Raw genomic sequence first — 20,244 nt, 5'->3', positions numbered from 1 at the left:
AGAGGTGAGATCGCTCTGAGCAAAGCTCAGCACAGATGAGTTGTGAATTGGCGCTTTCTTCCAAAACTTCGCAACTCTCTAATGACGTCTACTTTTTCACCAAGTTTGATGAACGTAGGATTGTTGGGTCCCAGGTCTAAGATTACTCCAGTAACCAGCATCCAGTCATTTACTGTGTTCCTTCACAAGAGCAAAAGGCCCTTAACTTCTTTGCAAGTCGTTCCAGCTGCTGCACAAGCGTTGTCTGTTGTAACCACTGCATTAGGATTAATTTATTGATGTTTGTTCTCTTATAGTTCCACAACAGGACTTGGAGGTGGCCCTGTCACTCTCACACCCGATCAGAGACTGGGGGAAGAAAACAAAGGGCACCAGCTGTTAATGAAGATGGGTATGGTTGACTCTCTGCTTTCAGTCATGGTTTTCACAGCAATTCTATTTAAGGCGCACAAAGTCTCACATTACCCCTAAACCAGAAAGGTGCCTGGATTTTTATTGCCAAAATTAATAGTTTGTCAGGGCAGTGGTATCAAAGCAAAATACAGGTCTTGCATTGTAGATTATTGTATTCATTGAGGGGCTTATAATACAGTTACTTAGTGGATGCGCGAGACCTGCAGCCTAGGTAACATCCAGGGGTATCCAAACCTTTTGTCTTCATGGGCCATGTGGTACAGCCTAAAGGTATTATAACCAATGCAAAACACCAACCAGGTGCTGTAAAATTAAAAAATAATTTGGGCTAATTAGAGAGACCTAAAATCATTTCCCCGAGCTAACTTAGAGATTTAACCAGCAGAATTCAAATGGCAAACCCGGCTGAGTAAGAAATATAAGCAGCAACATCACCAGAGCTTTGGAGGCCGATAACCAGGGTTCATGTGCCACAGTTTGGACACCCAAGGGCTACATATTCGGTAGAAAATAATTGGATTTGTGTTGGTCTATTCCAGGATGGAGCGGGTCAGGCGGCCTTGGGGCAAAGGAGCAGGGTATCCAGGACCCAATCAAAGGAGGAGAGATCCGGGATAAGTGGGACCAGTATAAAGGAGTGGGGGTCCCACTCGATGATCCCTATGAGAATTATCGAAGAAATAAGAGCTACTCCTTCATAGCTCGCATGAAAGCAAGAGATGAAAGTAAGTAATGTGAATGAATGCAGTCCCGTGTATGTGACTCTTGAGGTGGCACTCGTGCTGCATTGGAACATGAGTGAGATTGCCTCTGTGCACTTTCACACCAGGATCTGACCTTTGACAGTGACAGTAGCACATCCATTGAAATAAGTGGAACTTAAGTGGAGTTCCTCTTTAAACTGGGCACACTGAGAGAGGTCAGTCCCCAACGTACACTGGAGCACCGCCATCATGCATCTATCTCGATGTAGCTATTACGCAGACCTCTACCCATTTGTTTAAATAGCGTAATCATCAAAATTATTACAAATGTCATTATACATTGTGTAGTAAACAAGGTTCAAAACCTATTTCTCCTCACGTACTTCCATTTATCAAAAGGTCACCATCTGGATTTGAAATACCCTCCTGTACTCTTAGTTATCCAGTGTGGATAGTTTTTATTTCAGTTTTGGGGGTTCACCCTGAAATTGCTTCTCTGCTTGACCTTCAATAACTCTGATCGGTCCCAGTGTGCTTACCCCTATCCTGGTGTTTCATTAAGCTTAATGCAGAAGGTCAGTGTCTCTATGGAGCATGTGTCAGAGCCTTGAGTGAAAGTTTTAAATTAGTAGTAATACAGTGTATGCTCCCACTCTCCTGAGCCACATTAACCATGTACTGGTGACTGACCATGTCTACAACCCGTTCCTCAGTGCATCTTCATCATGCATTCCACACACTGGTTGCTTCACGCACAACACGTCACGTCTGCACATTCTATTCCAAGATCATACAGCACGAGACATCGGATACGGGGCATTCCTGCCCTTCCCAGCTGTCTATCCAAAGACCAGGCGTGTTTAATTAGAATCTCCCCCTGTATGGTTCTGATGTTTCAGGTAGTGACCAGGCTACAAATACATTCTTCTCATTGTTCAGTATAGGCAAGGACAACCATCTCCAAGAGAAAGCTGATCAATTAACTATCGAATCCCAAAGGCCTTCAGCATCATCTTTAAATAATTTTGGTATAATCAAAAGCTTTCCTCCCTTATCAATTTCAATTTCAGCTGACTGGTATGGAAGCTTTTGCTTCCACTGTTCCAATTTTCATAAAGTGTTGTGCAGGAACCATCAAGACAGAGCTCTTTTTTTAAATAATAAAATTTGATTATTCCCAGTTCTTAAATGGGAACCCTTCAGGTAAGTCATTATCCTTCCCGAGTGCTTGAACAGCAACTCGAAGCAATACATCCTGTTGTTGTAAACAACTGATGCCTCGAATCAGTGATTTTACAGCAGAGACAGGAGTGCTCGTAGTTGCTTTTGGACAGAACTCCCATGGCTCCCCTGTCCTCTCTTTACTGATGTGTTAAATTAGTTCAAGGAGGTTCACTGCTAATTGTTGAGTTACTAAACAGGACCATTACATGTTTAGTAAAATTAACCTGAGGTTGACTGGCACATGCAGGGAAACGGAAATATCTGAAAGGCAGTTTTCAAATAGTACATTGCCTTGGGTGACAGCGGTAAACCTTTGTCATGGTCCCACATAGAATTTATTACGTACATTGTTACCTGTTGATTAAATATTAGAATATTTGTTTTGCTGGGCTTTTCCTTTTATGACCTGCTTTTTATTTTTTTCTGTTACTGCAGTGAAGAAAGAGATACAGGAGCAGCCACCCCCAGAGTGAAGCGTGCGGGAGAAGACGGAGCTGTATTTGTTCTGCTTCAGATGGTGACATCACTCCCGTAACACAATAAGGACTTAGAAACCCAAGCTACTCACTGCTGGACTGATCAATCACGGGGGGCCTCTCATACCGAGTATTTCAGGGCTGGGACACAAGCAGAGGACTAAATCCCTAATGAATCTTAATGTAGATCTGAACATACTATAATAATCTCATTTTCACTTGGGGTACCTGCTTATACAATGATGTGTTTTTCCCAGTGTGTTTTTTTTTTAAGTGAAGCAGTGCAAAGCTGTAGGCATCAATGATAGGATGAGAATTTTTATATTGACAAATTGTAAATGTTTGTGTTGGCCTCAAGTTGGACATTTTGACTGTCTCCTCCGTGATGTACAAAGGAAGGACTCTGAACTCTTGAAGTATTTTCACTTGCCCTTTTGTGTTCGGTTATAGAGAGGTATGTCTGGATTGTTAACACTCTCTTGTTTGATCACCCACTAGACTAGAGCTAATGTAATGACTTTTGTGAACCATTTTAACCTGTTCATCTGAACTGCAGGAGTAAAGTTTCTCAATCAGAAATTTCTTATCAATTAAACGCATTCTGTTTATTGTGCAGACCTCCATTTTGGTCACCGTTAAGTTTCCTGCTCGGTGCCGATAAATGTTTGTCTCACTCCAGGAAATAAGCCACATGCACGGCTTACATCGAGTCGTCCACGTCTGAACCAAAACAAACAACTTCCTTATGATGGCAAATTGTTGAATTGACAACAACTTGCATTTATATAGCACCTTTAATGCAGTAAAACGTGCCAAGGTGCTTCACAGGAACGTTGTCAAACAAAATTTGACACCAAGCCACATGAGATATTAGGACAGGTCGAAGAGGTAGGTTTTTAAGAGTGTCTTAAAGGAGGAAAGCGAGGCGGAGAGTTTTATGGAGGGAATTCCAAAGCCTAGTAGTGCCTGGGCGGGTGAAGGCATGGCCACTAATGGAATCCAAATGAACAGCAAATATACAGTACAATCAGTGCTCCGACCTCCATACTACCCAGCACTGGTTTGAGCAGGTTCCTCTCATGATACATCCATATTTCTGTCTACTATCTTGCTTCCATTCATAAACTGGTAGCACAAGTGGATCTTGCTATAATGCCATCACCAAGCACTTGTGTGACTCGCCTGGAGTTAGAAGCGTTAGTACAGCTAACGGTGGGGGCAGAGGACTCGGTTATAACAACACCCTCGTCATCAAACTGCCAATAAGAAATCACGGTTGATTAAATGGCTTTTAATATTCTGTAATGACTATTGCATTTGGACAGTGCTTTGATACAGAGCACAATTTCCTCTGCCCAGGCCCAAAAGTTGACTCTTAAAAGACTTTGTATGTTTTGTACAGGTAGGTCATTTCTGTGTCTGCATGGTAAAGTGTGGACCAGGTAGTAATCCCAGTACGTTCAGACACTGCACATATATAAACTCATTAATATTAGCAAAGTAGCTGGTGCCCATTCAAAAGTCGTTTCCTTCTGCTTTCTCCGTGACCCACTCACAATGAATGTTCATGCTGTGAAGTGTAAGGACGTCTCTCAAAATTCTGCACTCTCTCTTCTGCCATCTGGAATAGCAACTGTTTTGGTGATGAGAAGCTTGAGATCACCCCTATTTCTCTGCCACCCCCCCCCCCCCCCCCCCCCCAAAGTTATGGATTTGTGCTTCGCTGAGTAAACAGAGCGGGAGATTCTGCGAGTAAACAGAGCGGGAGATTCTGCGAGTAAACAGCGGGAGATTCTGCGAGTAAACAGAGCGGGAGATTCTGCGAGTAAACGGAGCGGGAGATTCTGCGAGTAAACAGCGGGAGATTCTGCGAGTAAACGGAGCGGGAGATTCTGCGAGTAAACAGAGCGGGAGATTCTGCGAGTAAACGGAGCGGGAAATTCTGCGAGTAAACAGAGCGGGAGATTCTGCGAGTAAACGGAGCGGGAGACTCTGCGAGTAAACGGAGCGGGAGACTCTGCGAGTAAACGGAGCGGGAGATTCTCCGAGTAAACGGAGCGGGAGATTCTGCGAGTAAACAGAGCGGGAGATTCTCCGAGTAAACGGAGCGGGAGATTCTGCGAGTAAACAGAGCGGGAGATTCTGCGAGTAAACGGAGCGGGAGATTCTCCGAGTAAACAGAGCGGGAGATTCTGCGAGTAAACGGAGCGGGAGATTCTGCGAGTAAACAGAGCGGGAGATTCTCCGAGTAAACGGAGCGGGAGATTCTGCGAGTAAACGGAGCGGGAGATTCTGCGAGTAAACAGAGCGGGAGATTCTGCGCGGGAGATTCTGCGAGTAAACAGAGCGGGAGATTCTGCGAGTAAACAGAGCGGGAGATTCTCCGAATATACAGAATATTTGGTGAGTATTTCTCCTCTCTTTAAACTAGGGCATTGGCTTAAATTAAGAGCCGTGATTATAGATTATAAACTATATATAGACAATTGAGTGATATTTCAAACCTTGAAAACCTAATTAGTTAAATAAAATACAATAGAGCTGGCAGGGCAGGTGATGTGTTGCAGCTGTAGCATGTGGGAGCTGGTGGACCCCAGTGTGATCTACAGCGACCACATCTGCAGTAAGTATTGGCAGCTCAAGGAACTTCGGCTCAGAGTTGATGAGCTGGAGTCCGAGCTTCAGACACTGCGATACATCAGGGAGGAGAAAGTTATCTGGATACTTTGTTCCAGGAGGCAGTCACACCCCTTAGGTTAAGTACTTCAAATCTGGTCCGTGGTCAGGGACAGGAGGATGTGACTGCAAGTGATGCAGGTATGGGGATCCAGGAGTTAGGAGGAGCCTCAGCCTTTGCGTTTGTCCAACAGGTACGAGGTTCTTGCAGCCTGTGTGGACGAGGGCAGGGACTGCAGGGAGGATGAGCAAACTGACCACAGCACCGTGGTACAGGAGGGCATTCAAGTTGGGGGAGTAAAAAGGAATGTAGTAGTGGTAGGGGACAGTATAGTTAGGGGGATAGATACTGTTCTCTGCAGCCGAGAGCATGAGTCCCGAAGGCTGTGTTGCCTGCCCGGTGCCAGGGTTAAGAACATCTCCTCGGGGCTGGAGAGGAACTTGGAGTGGGAGGGGAAAGATCCAGTTGTCGTGGTCCATGTAGGTATCAACAACATAGTTAAGACTAAGAAAGAGGTTCTGCTGAGGGACTATGAGCAGCTAGGGGCTAAATTAAAAAGCAGAACCGCAAAGGCAACAATCACTGGCTTACTACCTGAGCCACGAGCAAACTGGGTCAATAAGATCAGAGAGATGAATGCGTGGCTCAAGGATTGGTGTGGGAGAAATGGGTTTCGATTCATGGGCACTGGCACCAGTACTGGGGAAAGAGGGAGCTGTTCCGTTGGGATGGGCTTCACTTGAACCAGGCTGGGACCAGTGTCCTGGTGAATCGAATAACTAGGGCGGTAAATATGGCTTTAAACTAAATAGTGGGGCGGAGGGTTCAGGTAAAGGGGAATTTAGAAAGTCAAAGAGAAAGGAGAAGGCAATAGTGCAGGGTAGCAATAGGGGTAATGATAACCAGAGTGTGGCAGGAGGAGACAGAGCGTACAAGCATAATCATGCACCAGCAAATAGTTTGAGTAGGTAAAAATGGTATAAAGGAAAAAATTTAAAGCACTTTATCTGAATGCACGCAGCATTTGTAACGAGACAGATGAGTTGACGGCACAAATCGAAATAAATGGGTATGATCTGATAGCCATTACAGAGACGTGGTTGCAAGGTGACCAAGGCTGGGAACTGAATATTCAGGGGTATTTGACATTTTGGAAGGATAGGCAGAAAGGAAAAGGAGGTGGGGTAGCTCTGTTAATAAAGGATGAGATCAGTGCAGTGGTGAGAAATGATATTGGCTCAGAAGATCAAGATGTAGAATCAGTTTGGGTGGAGATAAGAAATAGTATGGGAAAGAAGTCACTGGTGGGAGTAGTCTATAGGCCCCCTAACAGTAGCTACACTGTAGGAGAATATAAATCAAGAAATAATAGGGGCTTGTAAGAAAGGTACTGCAATAATCATGGGTGATTTTAATCTTCATATAGATTAGACAAATCAAATTGGCAAGAGTAGCCTTGAGGACGAGTTCATAGAATGTATTCGGGATGGTTTCTTAGAACAATATGTTGTGGAACCAACCAGGGAGAAGGCTATTTTAGATCTGGTAATGTGTAATGAGACAGGATTAATTAATGATCTCATAGTAAAGGATCCTCCAGGGAAGAGTGATCATAGCATGATAGAATTTCAAATTCAGTTTGATGGTGAGAAACTTGGGTCTGGTAGACTGGGAAAATAGATTAAAGGGTAAGATGGTAGATAAGCAGTGGCAGACATTTAAGGAGATTTTTCATAAGTCTCAGCAAAGGTTTATTCCAGTGAGAAAGAAAGACTCTGCGAGAAGGATGAACCATCCGTGGCTAACTAAAGAATTTAAGGATGGTATCAAATTGAAAGAAAAGGCATACAATGTTGCAAAGATTAGTGGTAGGCCACAGGATTGGGAAATTTTTTGAAACCAGCAAAGGATGACTAAAAAAATAAGAGGGAGAAGATAGTTTATGAAAGTAAACTAGCAAAAAATATAAAAACAGACAGCAAGAGCTTCTACAGGTATATAAAAGGGAAGAGAGTAGCTAAAGTAAACGTTGGTCCCTTAGAGGATGGGACTGGGGAATTAATAATGGGAAACGGAAATGGCAGAGACTTTGAACAAATATTTTGGAAATCCGCAAATGTAATGCCCCTATTCAAGAAAGGAGGGAGGCAAAAAACAGGAAACTATAGGCCAGTTAGCCTAACATCTGTCATTGGGAAAATGCTGGAATCCATTATTAAGGAAGTAGTAGCAGTACATTTAGAAAATCATAATACAATCAAGCAGAGTCAACATGGTTTTATGAAAGGGAAATCATGTTTGACAAATTTGCTAGAGTTCTTTGAGGATGTAACGAGCAGGGTGGATAAAGGGAAACCAGTAGATGTAGTGTATTTGGGTTTCCAGAAGGCATTCGATAAGGTGCCACATAAAAGGTTATTGCACAAGGTAAGAGCTCACGGGGTTGGGGGTAATATATTAGCATGGCTAGAGGATTGGCTAACTAACAGAAAACAGAGAGTCGGGATAAATGGGTCATTTTCTGGTTGGCAAACTATAACTAGTGGGGTGCCACAGGGATCAGTGCTGTGGCCTCAACTATTTACAATCTATATTAATGACTTGGATGAAGTGTTACTGTAGCCAAATTTGCTGATGATACAAAGATAGGTGGGAAAGCAAGTTGTGAAGAGGACACAGAGTCTGCAAAGAGATATAGATAGGTTAAGTGAGTGGGCAAAAATTTGGCAGATGAAATATAATGTGGGAAAATGTGAGGTTATCCACTTTGGTAGGAAAAATAAAAAAGCAAATTATTATTTAAATGGAGAGAGACTACATAATGCTGCGGTACAGAGGGATCAGGGGGTCCTCATACATGAAACACAAAGTTAGCATGCAGGTACAGCAAATAATTAGGAAGGCAAATGGAATGTTGGCCTTTATTACAAGGGGGATGGAGTATAAAAGTAGGGAAGTCTTGCTACAACTGTGCAGGGCGCTGGTGAGATCACACCTGGAGTACTGCGTGCAGTTTTGGTCTCCTTATTTAAGGTAGGATATACTTGCATTGGAGGCAGTTCAGAGAAGGTTCACGAGGTTGATTCCTGAGATGAAGGGTTGTCTTATGAAGAAAGGTTGAGCAGGTTGGGCCTATACTCATTGGAGTTTAGAAGAATGAGAGGTGATCTTATTGAAACATTCTGAGGGGGCTCGACAGTGTAGATGCAGGGAGGATGTTTCCCCTTGTGGTGGAATCTAGAACTAGGGGGCACAGTTTCAGAATAAAGGATCGCCCATTTAAAACAGAGATGAGGAGGAATTTCTTCTGAGGGTCGTGAATCTTTGGAATTTTCTACCCCAGAGAGCTGTGGAGGCGGAGTCATTGAATATATTCAAGGCGGAGATAGACAGATATTTGAGCTACAGAGCAGTCGAATGTTATGGGGAGAGGGCGGGAAAGTGGCGTTGAGGCCAAGATCAGATCAGCCATGATCTTATTGAATGGCGGGGCAGGCTCGAGGGGCCGAATGGCCGACGACTCCTATTTCTTATATTCTTATGTTCCTTACTCTTTTGGAAATGTGGAATGATCAATGACTGTCGTGGTTACCAAGTAGTTGAAGGACCCGGTTACAAACGGAGCCCTCACTGTGGATCTGAACATTGACCATAACCTACTTGCAGTGGAAGTCGGGTTATGTTCAGCCAACTTTGTCTGGGAAAAGGTGCTGTTCATGGGATATGGTATGTGCCCATACTGTGATCATAGAATTCCATAATGTACAGCACAGAAACAGGCCATTTGGCCCAACTGATCCATGCTGGTGTTTCATCTGACCCTATCAGCATATCCTCCAAACCTTTCTCCCTCATGTACTTATCTAGCTTTCCCTCAACTACTCCCTGTGGTAGCGAGTTCCGTGTTCTTATCATGGGGCACCTGGGGTACTTTCCACTCAGATAATCATCCATGCCACTTCGTCCAACTAGGACCACCCTAGCAGGTTGCAATAGGAGGAAGATTACCAGTACTCTAGGCTGAGTTTTTAGCCAATTGAACTCCACAGTTAAATCCAACATACATTTGGTCCCCAAACCTTTCCTGTCACCAGTATGTGTCCAAGTGCTTTGGCCTTAAGTAGGGGCGTATCCTGTAGAAAGGAGTCTGTGTGCTTCAGATCAGCAAACAGAAACTCCTCTCTGGAATTGTCAATAGGGGTTTGGTGATGGGTTTCTACCTCTCGGACATAGCCGACCCTCCAGAAAATGGGCTGTTTTTAATAGTACTGTTGAAACTCCTCTCCAGTAATCTCCTTCAAGGCCTTTTGAGAATTCTTCGTAGGCTTTCCGCCCTCCCCCTTGAAAGCGGTGACTCGTGCTGGAGTTCAGTTCCGCAAGCACCAACGGCCCACTGGAGGAGCTATCCTTCCATCTGTGAGCCTAAAGCAACAGTCAACATGTTATATTACTGCAGGGGGAGGGGAGCTGAGTGTGTTTCCACACGTGCATCTTTCAGCAAAAATCAAGAGTGGGAAGCCTCTTGCCACCTCAAGGACACAGAGGACCACCCAGTTCCCCTCTTGAGATCCATTAACTCAGCACAGACCAAGGATCAAACCCAGGAGCTTCCTGGTCTGTACAACACAACGCATCGAGCCAAGAATGTCGATAGATGAACTAAGGGTCAAACCATCGATGAGGAGAGTAGTAGCTGTTGGTTAGCTTTGTAATCACTTGGAAGAAACTTTGAGGAATTGGGGGGGGGGGGGTAAGATTGTCGTTACTCCATTGTAGACCGCGGAGGAGCTGAAGATGTAGTGATTCAGCCATTGACTGGACTCTTGAGGTGCCTGTAATGATCAGTAACATGTCATTCTAGAATGGTACACTAGGTGGAGCTGTATGTTTAGTAGTGGGCTACCTACAAGGCAGTAGTCAAGATGGATGCCTGTACACTAGTCCACATGGCTGAATAAATGACTAGCTCAAGCTAGCTGTTCATAATGAAAACGTCTATTTATTTATGAACATAACATGGTACCAGGATTAGTAATATCTGCTGAATATTGTGAAACGCGATATGGAGAATTTGAAGCCACCGGAGGGTTTGAAACTCACGGGGAATGTCGACTGCAATTGGCGGACTTTCAAACAACAATTCGACTCTATATTGCTGCCATCGGGTTCAGTACGAAGCCAGATGCAAGGAAAATAGCGTTACTGCTCACGGTTGCAGGCCCGCAGGCGATAGAGATATTTAATACGTTTGTATTTGATCAAGAGGAGGACAGGGAAAAAATGGACGATGTGCTAAAGAAGTTTGATACACATTGTTCTCCCAAAAAGAACGAGACCTATGAGAGGTACGAGCCCCGAGACCGGAGAAGCAGCGGACCTGCGCGGGAGCAGCCCGAGGCGGCGGAGGGTAAAAGGGAGCAACCTGAGGCCCAGAGCCCCGAGACCAGAGAAGCAGCGGACCTGCGCGGGAGCAGCCCGAGGCGGCGGAGGATAAAAGGGAGCAACCCGAGGCAGCGAAGCCCAGAGCCCCGAGACCGGAGAAGCAGCGGACCTGCACGGGAGCAGCCCGAGGCGGCAGAGGATAAAAGGGAGCAACCCGAGGCCCAGAGCCCCGAGACCAGAGAAGCAGCGGACCTGCGCGGGAGCAGCCCGAGGCGGCGGAGGATAAAAGGGAGCAACCCGAGGCAGCGAGGCCCCGAGACCAGAGAAGCAGCGGACCTGCGCGGGAGCAGCCCGAGGCGGCGGAGGATAAAAGGGAGCAACCCGAGGCAGCGAGGCCCAGAGCCCCGAGACCGGAGAAGCAGCGGACCTGCGCGGGAGCAGCCCGAGGCGGCGGAGGATAAAAGGGAGCAACCCGGGGCATACCAATCCAGGTTCCGGGAGAGAGGTAAAAAGTAATCCAAGTGTGACGTCAGCAGGAAGCAGGTAAGTGATTGGTTGGTGAGTATTTCTCTCTTTTCAATACAAGCTTGAATTCTGTGGTGTTAAATTTCTAGGGTCTCTGTGGTGTAGTGGGGACAGTTGGTAAATAAAGCGCCCTAGAGTATACCTGTAACTGGGGTACTGAATAAATGTTTTAATTAATTAAAGGAGTAAGTCATGGCAGGAGAGCTCAGCCCTGTGTTCTGCTCCTCTTGCTCCATGTGGGAAGTCAGGGACGCTGCCAGTATCCCTGACGACCATGTGTGCAAGAAATGCATCCAGCTGCAGCTACTTGTAGACCGCATTGCGGCGCTCGAGCTGCTGGTGGATGAGTTTTGGAGCATGCGCGATGCTGAGAGGGTCGTGGATAGCACGTTTAGTGAGTTGTTCACGCCACAGGGTAGGGCTGCACAGGCAGAAAGGAATTGGGTGACCATCAGGCGGAGCAACAGAGGCAGGCAGGAAGTGCAGGGGACCCCTGCGGTCATCCCCCTTTCAAACAGGTATACCAAGTTGAATACTGTTGAGGGGGATGACTCACCAGGGGAAAGCAGCAGCAGCCAACTTCCTGGCACCAGGGACGCTTCTGCTGCTCAGAAAGGGAGGAAAAAGAGTGGGAGAGCAATAGTGGTAGGGGATTCTATCGTAAGGGGAACAGATAGGCATTTCTGTGGCCGCAAACGTGACTCCAGGATGGTTTGTTGCCTCCCTGGGGCCAGGGTCATGGATGTCACTGAGCAGCTACAGGGCATTCTTAAGGGGGAGGGGGAGCAGGCAGAGGTCGTGGTCCACATTGGGACCAACGACATAGGTAGGAAGGGGGATGAGGTCCTGCATCGAGAATTTAGGGAGCTAGGTAGCAGATTAAAGAGCAGGACCTCAAAGGTTGTAATCTCTGGATTACTCCCAGTGCCACGTGCTAGTGAGTATAGGAATAGGAGGATAGAACAGATGAATGCGTGGCTAAAGAGTTGGTGCAGGAGGGAGGGTTTTAGTTTCCTGGATCACTGGGCCTGTTTCTGGGAAAGGTGGGACTTGTACAAGTCGGACGGGTTGCACCTGAACCAGAGCGGGACAAATATCCTTGCGGGGAGGTTTGCTAGCACTGTTGGGGGGGGTTTAAACTAACTTGGCAGGGGGATGGGATACAGAGGGGAGCTGAAATAGGGGGTGATGTGCTGCCAATTATAGAGAAAAAAACAAGTCAGCTTGGTAGACAGGGCAAATATATAAGGGCAAGGCTGGATGGCATCTATTTTAATGCAAGGAGTCTTGCAAATAAGGTGGATGAACTGAAGGTGTTGATAAACACATGGGAGTATGATATTGTTGCTATCACGGAGACATGGTTGAGGGAGGGGCAAGACTGGCAGCTCAATATTCCGGGGTACAGAATCTGCAGGCGAGACAGAGGGGGCGGTATAAGAGGAGGGGGTGTCGCAATATTAATTAAGGAGTCAATTACTGCAGTAAGGAGGGATGATATATTAGCAGTTTCCTCTAATGAGGCCATATGGGTGGAGCTTAAAAACAAAAAGGGGGCAAGCACTTTGCTGGGAGTGTACTATAGGCCTCCAAACAGTCAGGGGGAGATAGAGGAACAGATATGTAGGCAAATCTCAGAGAAATGTGCAAATAATAAGGTAATAATAATGGGGGATTTCAACTTCCCCAATATTAACTGGGATAGTCAGAGTGTGAAAGGCTCAGAGGGTGTAGAATTCTTAAAGTGCATCCAGGAGAGCTTTTTGAGCCAGCATGTAGAAAGTCCTACAAGAGAGGGGGCGGTACTGGACCTAATTCTAGGGAATGTGGCCGGCCAAGTGGAAAAAGTGCTAGTAGGTGAGCACTTTGGTGACAGTGACCATAATATGGTGAGATTTAAGGTGGTCATGGAAAAGGACAGGGATGGGCCGGAAATAAAGGTTCTAAATTGGGGGAAGGCCGATTTTAATAGGATAAGGCAGGATCTGGCCAAAATGGACTGGGATCAGCTACTTGTAGGAAAATCCGCATCGGAGCAATGGGAGGCTTTCAGAAGGGAGATTGAGATCATACAATGGCAACATGTTCCCGTAAAGGTCAAGGGTGGTTCCAAAAACCACAGGGAACCTTGGAAGTCAGGGGATATACGAGAATGGATTAGGAAAAAAAGGAGGGCTTTTGGCAGATGCAAAAGGCTAAAGACGGAGGAAGCCCTAGGGGAGTACAAAAAGTGCGGGGGGATACTTAAAAAAGAAATTAGGAGATCAAGGAGGGGCCATGAAATAACACTGGCGAGCAAAATAAAGGAAAATCCGAAGATGTTTTATAAGTATATTAAGGGTAAGAGGATAACTAGGGAAAAAATAGGGACAAAAGTGGCAATCTGTGTGTGGAGCCGGAAGATGTAGGAGGGGTTCTAAATGAATTTTTTGCATCTGTTTTCACTATGGAGAAGGACGATGTAGACATAGAAATAGGGCGGGGGGACTGTGATATGCTCGAACATATTAACATCGAGAGGGAGGAGGTATTGGCGGTTTTAGCAGGCCTAAAAATGGATAAATCCCCAGGCCCGGACGAAATGTATCCCAGGCTGCTGTGTGAGGCAAAGGAAGAGATTGCGGGGGCTCTAACACATATATTCAGAACCTCTCTGGCCACAGGGGATGTGCCAGAGGACTGGAGAACCGCTAATGTAGTACCATTATTCAAGAAGGGGAGTAGGGAAAAACCGGGGAACTACAGGCCAGTGAGCCTAACATCAGTGGTAGGTAAATTATTGGAAAAAATTCTGAGGGACAAAATTAGTCTCCACTTGGAGAGGCAAGGATTAATCAGGGATAGTCAACATGGCTTTGTCAAGGGAAGATCATGCCTGACTAATTTGATTGAATTTTTTGAGGGGGTGACTAGGTGTGTGGATGAGGGTAACACAGTGGATGTGGTATACATGGATTTCAGTAAGGCCTTCGATAAAGTCCCGCACAGGAGACTGGTCAAGAAGGTAAGAGCCCATGGAATCCAGGGTGCCTTGGGACATTGGATACAAAACTGGCTTAGTGGCAGAAGGCAGAGGGTGATGGTCGAAGGTTGTTTTTGTGACTGGAAGCCTGTGGCCAGTGGGGTACCACAGGGATCGGTGCTGGGTCCCTTGCTGTTTGTGGTCTACATTAATGACTTGGATATGAATGTAAAAGGTATGATCAGTAAGTTTGCGTATGATACAAAAATTGGTAGGGTGGTAAATAGCGAGGAGGGTAGTCTCAGTCTGCAGGACGATATAGATGGGTTGGTCAGATGGGCGGAACAGTGGCAAATGGAATTTAACCCGGAAAAGTGCGAGGTGATGCACTTTGGGGGGACTAACAAGGCAAGGGAATACACAATGAATGGAAAGACCCTAGGCAAGACGGAGGGTCAGAGGGATCTGGGTGTGCAAGTACACAGATCCCTGAAGGCGGCGGAACAGGTGGATAAGGTGGTAAAAAAGGCATATGGGATACTTGCCTTCATTAGCCGAGGCATTGAATATAAGAGCAAGGAGGTTATGATGGAGCTGTATAAAACACTGGTTAGGCCACAGCTGGAATACTGTGTGCAGTTCTGGCCGCCACACTACAGGAAGGATGTGATCGCTTTGGAGAGGGTGCAGAGGAGATTCACCAGGATGTTACCAGGGCTGGAGCGCTTCAGCTATGAAGAGAGACTGGGCAGATTGGGTTTGTTTTCCTTGGAGCAGAGGAGGCTGAGGGGGGACATGATTGAGGTGTACAAAATTATGAGGGGCATAGATAGGATGGATACTAAGGAGCTTTTTCCCTTAGTAGAAGGGTCAATAACAAGGGGGCATAGATTCAAGGTAAAGGGCGGGAGGTTTAGAGGGGATTTGAGAAAGAACTTTTTCACCCAGAGGGTGGTTGGAGTCTGGAACTCACTGCCTGAAAGGGTTGTGGAGGCAGGAACCCTCACAACATTTAAGAAGCATTTGGATGAGCACTTGAAATGCCATAGCATACAAGGCTACGGACCAAATGCTGGAATATGGGATTAGATTAGACAGGGCTTGATGGCCGGCGCGGACACGATGGGCTGAAGGGCCTCTATCCGTGCTGTATAACTCTATGACAGCAGCAAAATGAGACTTTTGATAGCTTTGTGACCGATCTGAAACTGAAAGCACAGACATGTAATTTCTCTGAACTGAAATCATCCATGATTCGTGACCAGATTGTGTTTGGTATTCATGATAAAAAGGTCAGGGAACGTTTGTTGAGAGAAACTGAACTAACATTGGAGGATGCTGTGAAAATATGCCATGCCAATGAGCTAGCTCAACAGCACGCAAAGACTTTCAGTGAAATTAATAATAATGCGACTGTAGTAAGTGATAGTGCTGCTGTCGGTGCTGTGTCATACAAGGGGAAGAAACGTGGGCAGAACAGAAATGCAAAGCAATCGGAGGATGGAATTTTTAATTGTAAACGCTGTGGTTACCAGCACCAGTCAAGACAATGCCCAGCGTTTGGGAAAATGTGCACAAAATGTAATGGAAAGAATCACTTTGCCAAACAATGCTTTTCAAAAGTAAAAACAAAGAAAGGACAACAAGTCAATGTGGTTGAGGACACTGATTTAAGTGAGACATTTTTTGTAGGAATGGTGTCATGTGACAATATCAAAAAGGATACAGAAAATGTGCAGCCCTCAGGAATGGACAATGCTGAACATGAAGTTAATGCAGTAAAAGAGGACAACTGGATGATGCCACTGCAGGTAAATGGAGCATTTGTTACATTGAAACTAGACACTGGGGCAAAAGCAAACTTAATCAGTATGAGTGACATTAAAAATATGAAAGAAAAGCCCACAATACAGAAAAAGTCAGTACTACTGAAGAACTATAATGGACAGAAAATAGATAGCTTAGGTGTATGCAGACTTAAAGTGACAGTCAAAGACAAAGTGCATCATCTCATGTTTTCTGTTGTGGCTGAAGGACTTGATTCACTACTAGGTGACAAAGCTTGTGAGGACTTAGAACTGGTCAAGAGAGTCTACCGTATAAACTGTGCCATAAGCAGACCAGATGACTCAATGGATTCTGTCGTGAGTAATTTCCAGGATGTGTTCAAAGGATTTGGAGTTCTGCCATTCACTTACAAGATCCAGCTAAAGGAGGATGCTCAGCCAGTGGTACATGCTCCTCGGAGAGTTCCAGCACCCCTGCATGACTGGCTCAAGAAAGAACTGGACAGAATGACCACACTAGGAGTCATCAGGAAAGTCGAAGAGCCAACAGACTGGGTTAACTCCATGGTATGTGTAAAGAAAAAGAACAATGATCTAAGAATATGCATGGATCCAAAGGACTTAAATGCAAACATAAAACATGAACACTACCAGATTCCCAAGCAAGAAGAAATCACCAGTGAAATGTCAGGTGCCAGATACTTCACAAAGCTCGATGCCTCACAAGGATTTTGGCAACTAAAACTGGATGAAGAGAGCACCAAATACTGTACCTTGAACACACCATTTGGCAGGTATTGTTTCCTCAGAATGCCTTTCGGGATAATATCTGCATCTGAAATCTTTCATAGAGCGATGGAACACATAATTGAAGGTCTGGAAGGAGTTCGGGTCTATGTTGATGACATCATCATCTGGGGCTCCACACTGAAAGAACACAATGAGAGACTGAGTAAAGTGCTACAGAGCATACGCTGGAATGGACTGAAGCTCAACAAAGCCAAGTGTCAGTTTGGCATCCAGGAAGTCACTTTCCCAGGAGATAATCTATCTGGTAAAGGAATAGAGCCAGATATGGAAAAAGTAAACGCCATACTCAACATGCCCCGACCCACTGACAAAAAAGGAGTGCTATGCATCATGGGGATGATAAACTTCATTGGAAAGTTCATTCCTAACTTGTCAGCCAAGACAGCCTGCTACATAAAACAAATGAGTTCGCATGGACAGAAAGACATGAACACGAGTGGATGAACCTCAAAACAGTGCTGACAACCACACCTGTATTCACCTTTGTTATGTATTGTGTGTTCTCCTCCCACCTGTGGTGGCGCTGCCACAGCAGATAAATGGTTGGGTGTTCTCTTGGTTAAGTTTAGCTCTCTTTGTTCGGAACTCTCCAGAACTTCCCTTTCCCTTCGAATAAAGCACTTCATGTTTGAATCTCTGAGTTCTGAGTTCTAATTGTGTCTAGGTAAAAAAGGTACCGACACAACAAAGTGGCGACGAGGAGCGGATGAATCTGCGTACGTTACGGGTGCAGTGAGTAAACAGAAATTTAAATTTGAAAGGTGAGATGGCTACTATATTAGGAAACATCGGTGATTTTGATGAAAATGTGGAGCAATGGAGCGCTTATACGGAACGTTTTGACTATTTTGTCTTGGCAAATGCGGTGGCAAACGAAAAGGTCGTGCCTACCTTTTTGAGTGTAATGGGATGGAAGACATTTAATTTACTTCGCAGCCTTGTGCAGCCAGATAAGGCAGGAACTAAAACATATAAGCAACTAGTGGAAATTCTTGGAGCACATTTTTCACCAAAACCTCTGGTTATTGCTGAGAGATTTAGATTTCACAAACGGAATCAAGAGGAGGGGGAATCAGTGACGATGTTTATTGCTGCTTTAAAAAGGTTGTCAGAACACTGCGAGTTCAAGGAGGTGCTGAATGACACCATTAGAGACAGACTTGTGTGTGGTCTGCAAAGTGCAGCCACACAGAAGCGCCTTCTTACTGAGGACAACCTTACTCTTGAAAAGGCCATGGAAGTTAGTGTCTCCATGGAGATGATGGAAAAGGAGGCTCACCAGTTGAGTTCAACAGGGAGAGTTCACAAGGTGTCGTCTGAGCCTAAAGGTGCGCGGAACGGCATATGTTACCGTTGTGGGGAAAATGGGCCATCACGCTAATGACTGCTGGTGTACGGAGCTGGAATGCCGAAATTGTGGTAAAAAGGGTCACGTTGAACGCGCCTGTAGAGGTTAAAAAAAAGAACAGACGAGCTGGGAAGCATGGAAGCAAAATGTCTGTATTTGGACGAGAGGAAAAAGAGTTCATTCAGTGCAGTATGATGGAACAAGCAAAACAGAGGGGAACGACACCTCTGAGGAGGAAGAGGTGCACATACTGACGGTTGCAGGTGGTTCAAATGGCTACTGGGTGTCACCACTGGTGGAGGGACAATCAGTGCGGATGGAGGTGGACACAGGCGCGGCTGTGTCCCTTGTTTCAGACACTGTCTACAACAAAATGCTAAAGCATCTTACCCTTCAGCCAACAAACGTGCTAAAGACGTATACCGGCGAACCTGTGGCCATGAGAGGCGCCATTGAGGTGACAGTTAAATTGAATGGACAGACTGCAAACCCGCCACTATATGTGGTAAAGGGAAATTACCCATCGCTACTGGGACGTGCGTGGCTAGAGAAAATCACACTGGACTGGCCTGCAGTCCGCATGATGTCAAAAGGGGAGTCAGGTCTGACTGCAGTGTTAAACAAACATGCAGAACTCTTCAATGGGGAACTTGGGAGCATGAAAAAGATCAGCGTGAGACTGGACATTAAACCTGACAGCAAGCCGAAGTTTCACAAAGCCCAACCTGTACCCTATGCAATTAGGCCAAAAGTTGAGGCTAACTTGGAGGCCTTAGTCGAGAATGGAGTCCTGGAGCCTGTGAGCGTGAGCAAATGGGCCACATCCATTATTCCTGGCCTGAAAAAGGATGGATCTGTTCGAATCTGCGGTGATTTTAAAGTGACTATTAACCCGGTGCTGTCTGCGGAACAGTACCCTCTTCCCCTCATTGATCTTTTTACGGGCCTGGCCGGAGGGCAAAAGTTCAGCAAAATAGACTTATGCCAGACTTATCTACAAATGCATGTCGATGACAAATCAAAGGAGCTGCTGACAATTGTGACACACAAGGGGCTATACAGGTACTGCCGCTTTCCGTTTGGAATTACGTCGGCCCCTGCTCTATTCCAAAGGGCAATGGATCAGATTTTGAGTGGACTGCCAGGAGTCCAGTGCTACCTGGACGACATCCTTGTCACTGGGATAAATGAGGAGGATCATCTTCTGAACTTGGATGCGACACTACAACGACTGAAAGAGTACGGACTCAGAGTTCGTAAAGACAAATGTGAATTCTTTCAGTCTTTAGTTGAGTACCTGGGGCATGTGATTGACGCTACTGGCCTGCATAAGGCGCCGTCAAAGGTCAAGGTGATCGTGGAGGCCCCAGCACCCCAGAATGTGAGCCAGTTACGTTCATTTCTGGGGCTACTTAACTACTATGGGAAGTTTATTCCAGACTTAGCAACATTGCTGAAGCCGTTACATCAGTTGCTATGTCAAGGCAAAACATGGAAATGGACTGAACTGTGCAACGAAGCTTTCGCCCAAGCAAAGAAAGCATTGCTGAAATCGGAGGTCCTGACACACTTCGACCCAAAGCTACCCGTGCAGCTAGCATGTGATGCATCACCATATGGTGTGGGAGCAGTCATATCCCACATCATGCCTTCGGGTGAAGAGAAACCTATCGCCTTCGCATCACGCACCTTGAACAAGGCTGAGAGTAACTATGCGCAGATCGAGCGCGAGGCCTTGGGAATCGTTTTTGGAATTCAAAAATTTCATCAGTACCTGTTTGGGAGAAGGTTCACACTCCTGATGGACCACCGTCCATTGACTTCAATCTTCGGGCCCCACACCGGAATTCTGTCTCTCGCTGCAAGCAGGATGCAAAGGTGGGCTTTACTGTTGTCAGGACACACATACGACATCAAATATCGCAAATCAGACTT

At 45.8% G+C, this 20,244-nt stretch overlaps 1 protein-coding gene across 1 annotated transcript in view; it reads left to right on the top strand.

Moving 5' to 3' along the window:
- cherp (calcium homeostasis endoplasmic reticulum protein) overlaps positions 1 to 3,439 on the top strand; it is a 91,147-nt gene extending 87,708 nt beyond the window's left edge. Inside the window, exons 13-15 of the mRNA XM_086004263.1 lie at positions 297 to 391; positions 954 to 1,139; positions 2,778 to 3,439. Coding sequence (XP_085860389.1) covers positions 297 to 391; positions 954 to 1,139; positions 2,778 to 2,815 — 319 coding nt within the window. The 3' untranslated portion in view covers positions 2,816 to 3,439. The remainder of the gene's footprint in view (positions 1 to 296; positions 392 to 953; positions 1,140 to 2,777) is intronic.
- Positions 3,440 to 20,244: the final 16,805 nt, after the last annotated feature.

This window comes from Somniosus microcephalus, chromosome 13 (assembly GCF_052327205.1).
Source record: "Somniosus microcephalus isolate GS21.2 chromosome 13, FLI_Smic_1.0, whole genome shotgun sequence".
In the NCBI taxonomy this organism is placed as follows: domain Eukaryota; kingdom Metazoa; phylum Chordata; class Chondrichthyes; order Squaliformes; family Somniosidae; genus Somniosus; species Somniosus microcephalus.
Note: the sequence above shows the minus strand (reverse complement) of the source record. Positions and strands in the feature narration are given on the sequence as shown.